This window comes from Trichechus manatus, unplaced genomic scaffold, assembly GCF_000243295.1.
Source record: "Trichechus manatus latirostris isolate Lorelei unplaced genomic scaffold, TriManLat1.0 scaffold00020, whole genome shotgun sequence".
Lineage (NCBI taxonomy): Eukaryota > Metazoa > Chordata > Mammalia > Sirenia > Trichechidae > Trichechus > Trichechus manatus.
Genome location: NW_004443956.1, coordinates 10,399,602 through 10,406,760, shown reverse-complemented (window position 1 = coordinate 10,406,760; position 7,159 = coordinate 10,399,602). Strand labels below are relative to the sequence as shown.

General features: G+C 41.3%; 1 protein-coding gene across 4 annotated transcripts in view; it reads right to left on the bottom strand.

The window, feature by feature from the left end:
* SUCLG2 (succinate-CoA ligase GDP-forming subunit beta) overlaps positions 1-7,159 on the bottom strand; it is a 363,960-nt gene that overhangs the window by 275,905 nt on the left and 80,896 nt on the right. Inside the window, exon 1 of one of the 4 annotated variants that reach the window (XM_023727934.1) lies at positions 5,842-6,352. The exons of the other annotated variants lie outside the window; for them this stretch is intronic. Within the exon in view, the coding sequence (XP_023583702.1) occupies positions 5,842-5,871 (30 nt within the window). The 5' untranslated portion in view covers positions 5,872-6,352. Of the gene's footprint in view, positions 1-5,841; positions 6,353-7,159 lie in introns of those variants that run through there. 4 annotated transcript variants of the gene reach the window in all.

The following is a 7,159-nucleotide window of genomic DNA, read 5'->3' as shown; positions in this document are numbered from 1 at the left end:
AGCTATTTCTGCTTGAGAAATGCTGAGCATGTTCTTCCATTTTGGTTTTCTAACTCCAGGTCTTTGCACATTTCATTATAATATTTTACTTTGTCTTTTCGAGCCGCCCTTTGAAATCTTCTGATCAGTTATTTTAATTCATCTTCTGTTCGCTTTAGCTACTCTGCGTTCAAGGGCAACTTTCAGAGTCTCTTCTGATATCCATTTTGGTCTTTTCTTTCCTTCCCATCTTTGTAATGATCTTTTCCTTTCTTCATGTATGATGACATCCCACAACTCATCTGGTGTTGGGTCATTAGTGTTCAATGAGTCAAATCTATTCTTGAGATGGCCTCTAAATTCAGATGGGATACACTCAAGGTTGTAGTTGGGCTCTCACCGACTTGTTTTAATTTTCTTCAGCTTCAACTTGAATGTGCATGTGAGCAATTAATGGACTGTTCCACAGTAGGCCCCTGGCCTTGTTCTGACTGATGATATTGAGCTTTTCTATCGTCTCTTTCCACAGATGTAGTTGATTTGATTTCTGCATATTCCATCCGGTGAGGTTCACGTATATAGTCGCCGTTTATGTTGTTGAATAAAAGTATTTGCAATAAAGAAGTCACTGGTCTAGCAAAATTTTATCATGTGATCTCCATTGTTATTTCTATCACCAAGGCCATATTTTCCAACAACCAATCCCTCTTCTTTGTTTAATTGCATGTTTGATCAATTTCAGACTGCAGAAGTTGGTAAAAATCTTCAATTTCTTTATCTTTGGCATTAGTGGTTGGTGTGTAAATTTGAGTAATGGTCGCAATAACTGGTCTTCTTTGTAGGTGTATAGATATTATTCCATCACTGACAGCACTGTACTTCAGGATAGATCTTGGAATGTTCTTTTTGACGATGAATGCAATGCCATTTCTCTTCAATTTGTCGTTCATGGCACAGCAGACCACATGATTGCCTGATTCAAAATGGCCAATACCAGTCCATTTCAACTCACTCATGCCTAGGATATAGATCTTTATGTAGTCCATTTCATTTTTGACAACTTCCAATTTTCCTAGATTCATACTTCGTACATTCCACGTTTCAATTACTGATGGATGTTTGCAGCTGTTTCTTCTCATTTTTAGTTGCGGTCACATCAGCAAATGAAGGTCCCAAAAGCTAGACTCCATCCATGTGAGTAAGGTCGACTCTACTTTGAGGAGGCAGCTTCTTCCCCAGTCATATTTTGTGTGCCTTCCAACCTGAGGGGCTCATCTTTTGGCACTATACCAGACAATGTTCTGCTGCTATTCTGGCCAATTTTTTTCAGAAATAGATCGTCAAGTCCTTCTTCCTAGTTTGTCTTAGTCTGGAAGCTCCAGTGAAGCCTGTCCACCATGGGTGACCCTGATGATATTTGAAATACCAGTGGCATAGCTTCCAGCATCACAGTAACACGTAAGCCATCACAGTACAACACACTGACAGACACATGGTGGAGAAACATATAATACTGGAGTAAAATAAATGGCTAGACAAGCAATGTTTACATCGTTTACAATCTGTTACTTGTTAACTTATAGATCTTCCCTACTTTTAAGTCTTGATGAAACATTAGTAATTTGAAAAACACAAAACTTCATAAATGAACATACTCATAGTCTTAATAGTCTTAATAGAATGTCACATAACATATCAAGAAAGATACAAGTTTAAGGTATTTAGTAAAAGCCCCCTAATGAAAGAAAAGATTCAATGTTAGAAATATGCCATTTTCTGAGACCATTTTTAAAAGGTAAATGGGAAAAATCAATAGACTAAGTCTATGTCACCACACCAATTTAAAGCCATTAACTGAAGAAGAAAAAATTCAGTTTGAAAAGAGCAATTGAGAGAGATTAAATACAGCCATAGTGTGGACATGGTCAATTCCTTTCCATTAGAACACTCACTGTATTAGTTTTAGATATGTTAATACAATCTGCTGCAAACTAATTGCAACTGATCCAAAGACAAGCTTCACAGATATATAATACATACTGACTGTTTCTACACTGACTCAAATGAAAGTCTTCTTAAAGGCTGTCGCTCTTAAATTAAAAACCAAGACAGCGAGCAGAGTTCCAAAGCTGCTGCTGATAGCAATAGCTATCACTCCACAAAGTAATCATCTTACAGAATAATCACCTTTTTTTGGTCAATCCAAATCTTGAAGAGTAGAGCCCCTGACTGGACCTAACACTTCATTCCACTTAACTTATTAAGAATTTGTGGTAAGATTAGAGAGGAACAACTTAGAGTTTACTTTTATATTTTCAAGGGGAAAAAAAGGAGGGGAGAAATATGTCAAGTAAATGATGTGAAACATGCTAGAAATGAAATGAACTGCTGGATAATAATAGTACCATATACTACTAACTGAGCATTTACCATGTGCCAGGCATTATATCCACCACCTGTCTGTCAGTTTGTGGTACTATGTTAGCTTGTGTATTGCTGTGATGCCGGAAGCTATGCCATCAGTATTTTAAATACCAGCAGGGTCACCCATGATGGACAGGTTTCAGCAGAGCTTCCAGACCAAGACAGACTAGGAAGAAAGGCCTGGTAATCTATTTCCAAAAATTAGCCAATGAAAACCCTATGGATCACAACAGAACACTGTCTGATGCACCTGCTTTGGCCATGTCATTAGGAGGGATCAATCACTAAAGGAAGACATCATGTTTGGTGAAGCAGAGGGCCAACTAGGGCTAGAAGATGGACTGGCATAATAGCTGCAGCAACCTACTCTCAAACATGCTGTGAGGATCACGCAGGAATGGGCAATGTTTCATTCTGTTGTGCATATGCTTACCATGAGTCAGAGTCAACTCGACGGCAGCTAGCAACAACACAGGCATTATACTAAGGACTCATATAATCTAAAAAACAATTATGGAAAGTCAGTGTGGACCAACAAATACTGCCAGCCTTCCTCCTTCTGGGTACTTCTTTACCCTAGCTGAAGTTGGGGGGGCGGGGGGGCAGTGTAGCCATGTAACTACCTCTGGCCAGTAAGTTGTGAGTACATACAATGTGTGACACATCTGGGCCAACTGCCATCCCTCCTACCCAATCTAAGCTGTCTCTCTTACCATGAGGAATGGTAATATTCAAGATGGCGGCTGATTTTTGAGCCGGGAGCCAGGCACATCGTTCCCATTTATCCCAGGCTGGCACATCCCCAGTTGACTCACAATAAATATGCAGTGGGTGTGAAAAGTAAACCTCTGTGGTTTTTCAGACACTAAGATTCTAAAGGTTATTTGTTACTGCTACAGAACCTAGACTACTGAGGAATCTCATGTGTCCCGACTTATAAACCATCTTACAAATTAGGAAACTAAGAGTGAAGGTTAAATCACTTGCCCAGAATCATAGGCTACTATAAGACAGCGACTTCTCTAATTACACACACAAAAAAAAACCCAAACCTATTGCTGTCAAGCTGATTCCGACTCATAGTGACCCTACAGAACAGAGCAGAACTGCCTCATAGGGTTTCCAAGGAGTAGCTGGTAGATCTGAACTGCTGACCTTTTGGTTAGCAGCTGCACTCTTTAACCACTGCACCCCCAGGGCTCCTATACAGTAGTGATCAATTATGTAACATTGCTTATTCCCCGTGTTCCTATTCTGGCCCCGCTTTCCCACAGGATCCTTGGTGATAAAGGCTGAGGGCAATATGAATAAGATATTATCTCTGTTTTCAAAAGGCCAAAAGTACCAGGAAAAGGATACTCATGAAATGTTGGCACAGTCACGTGCAAGGAAAAATGCAAGTGCTCCAGTCTTTGGGAGGGAGGGAGGCGGAAATGTAAGTAGATGTTGTCCTAAGATACCAGAAGGGCAGAAGAACCTCATTTTGAATGTTAAGATCCTAGAATAATCTCCCAGGAATCTCCCAAGGAATCCATGAACTCCAAAATGGGAGCAATGGAAAGGAGTTCAAAGACCATCTGATCCATCGGCTTCCAAATTGTTTCTGCCAGTTACATGCCTGCTTGCCCTCAGATCCATTCTTCAGCCTGCCCCTGCTCTGTTCTGTATTGCATTTGTCATGCTCCTTCTGTCAACTGACTTCTGCCTAAACGAGAGCTGTTCACAGTGGACAGTGGGAGGAAGGAAGACACCAGGCTTTACCTTCCTCTTTCTTGCTGAGTCAAGGCACATCTCCGGCAGTGCTCCAGGTCCCTGCAGACAGCCCTTCCTTCAATAATTCCAGCTCCCACTATTCTCCCCCACCACAATTCCAATACCCATCAACTGGCCCTAGATTCTGATACACCACCTCCTTCCACCCCTTGGACTGGCAGAAAATTCTTGCTGCTGTCAATCTCTGGTTGCCTCCCCAGCCCGTTTGCCTTCTAATTGTTCTAACATCTTTGTAACTAATTTTCTACCCCTTGTTAAATTCTATTAAACAATCTGGTATAATCTCTACCTTGCTGACTGGAGCCTGAGGGACACAGTGTCCCATAGCCTGAAGGAGCCCCTTCAAAGCATGGGAGAGGAATGAGATAGATATTGATAAAGGGGACTCCAGGACCCCACTCTGGACCAGCTTCCCAGTCAGTCAAATGTTTCATATACTGGGGTTCCACAGTATAAAAGGATCATTGGGCTCCAACCTCCTCATTTTACAGTCAGGAACCTTGAGGCCTAAAGAGAGGAAGTAACTTTTCCAGGGATCCTAAAGTGAGCCAGAGGCAGGATGAGAAGTCAAACAGTTCCTGTTTTCTTTCCCTCTTTCACATGGACTCTAGGAAAGTGACCATCTTAGGAACAGCAGCAACCTGTTCTCACACCAGCTGGGGAAGGAGGCACCTAGACATACTTCTGTTTGAACTTGTATAATGACCTTTCCATTGCTCCTTTTCCTTCCATGTTTCTTTGACAGAGCAAGCATTTCTAAGCCTGGAGGAAAAGGGGAAATAAAACGTAAAAGAAAAGCAGCACATAAAGATTCAAGGGCCTATGGGAACAAGGGAGCAGAAGGAGAAAAAAAAAGAATGAAAAACGAGGGAAAGGACAAAGAGAACCAAGAGATAAAAAGACAAAGACTAAGCGGACAAAAACTCACAAGAAAACTCAAAGCACAAAATTAGACAGCTACACAGAAAAAAATGACACGACCAAGAAATCATCCTTTGCCCCGTGGCTTTAAAATTAGAGATATAGAGACTATTGAAATAGCACCACAGGAAAAAAAAAAAATAAAGGAAGTGGAGAAAGAATGTCACTGAGCAGGCACCCTCCCCCCAACCCCCACAAAGGGAGACTCTGTGAGCCACGCTGGCCACCGGCTCTTCACACCTCCTCCTCATCTTTCCACAGTAGCACTGCTTCACTCAGGAAAGCAGCAGAAAGGACTACCAGAAAGAGCCAAAGACTCACTAGTAATCAGGAAAATACAAATTAACGCAAAACTGAGAAGCCATTCCTGCCAAAAGGAATGAAAATACCATTGGACTGAAAAAAATAAAGGTTTGATAATGTCATTGGTGAAGGTGTAGCAAAGTGCAAATAAAACTTACACAAATACAACACCAGTACCATCACCTTCAAAGGCAACTTGGCATCATACATAAAAACTAAAAACACCCATGACAGGACCTGGAAATTCCAGTGCTTGGGTGTCTATCCTAGCAAACCATGCACACATATACCAGAGATACATTCAAGGATCTTCTGTGTAGTGCTGTACATAATAAAGAGAAAAGTTGAAAGTGATCTAAATGCCCAACCAATATGCGACGGGCTAAATTATAATACATTCAAAACTATATAAAGAATTTAAAAGAAAGTAGAAGCTCTTACCTGTGGCAGCACAGTATCACCCATTTCCATGTGTTCCCCAGAGTACTCAGGTCTCTTGTGGCTAGTTCTGGCTGTGTGTCAAAATATTGAAGAAATCATGTGCAATCAACCCTCTAGCCCCCTCTTTATTGGCTGCAATGACCTAGAAGCCACGTATCGAGATGGTGGAGTCACAAGGTTGAAGTAGCCTGAATAACTGAGTTACTACATGGATGACAGCTTCCCTGGGGTCATCTGACCCACATGTGCATGAATGAGAAATGGACCTTTAATGTGTTAACCACTGATATCTTGGCAATAATTTGTTATGGCAGTACTGACTAGTCAAGCCTGACACATGTCTACACATACTGACACTGACTGTTCTCCAAGACACACTACTGAAAGAAAAGAGCGAGTTTCGGACAATATATACAGTAGAATAACACTTGTATTTTAGACACACGTGTCCACACACAAAGAGACATTCTGCATCTTCTAAGGATAGGTACATGTACACTAGTTGCCATCAAGTCACCTCCAACGCATGGCAACCCCATGTGTGGCAGAGTAGAACCGTGTTTCATGGGGTTTTCAATGGCTGATTTTTCAGAAGTCTATCACCAGGCCTTTCTTTCAAGGCACTTCTGGGTGGACTTGAACCTCCAACCTTTCGGTTAGCTCTGCACATTAACTGTACCACTCAGGGACTCTGAAATACGTGTATAAACAAATATATAGGAAGGAGATGGTCAAAGGGCCTTTTAACCTAATCTATAATTTTTTTTAATGTTTTTGAAGAACGAATTGGTTTATTATTTGTGTAATGAAAATCAATCTACTTAAAAACAGCATCAGGAGGAAATAATCAAGCCTAGGCTTTAACCCAGCTGTGTAGCTTTGGGTTGCTGCTAACTAGGCTGGAAAATGAAGGGCTTGCTCCCTTACTGTAATGTAGCAGGGTTCTACAAACCCGGTGTGAAAATCAAGGTCGGGGAGCAAGAGCTCGTGTTCTTCGTTACACAGAACTACCAACTCTAATATAAACTCCTGCTGTTAGATATGAAGAGGCTCTTAGACCTCATTTCAAGCTTTCAACAGTAATGATGACAGTGGAATACAAACAAGGAATTACCTGTAAACTCAGAGGAAAATATACTTTCCTCTCATCACAGGCATGGCAACAAAGACAGCTGCTCAGTGGCCTGGGGCAGGCCAAATGTCGGTATATGTTTGTTACTGTCTTAGGCTGGGTTCTCTATAGAAGCAAAACCAGTAAAGTGCATAAACATACACAGAGAGACATTTATATCAAGGAAATGGCCCACGCAGCCACAGG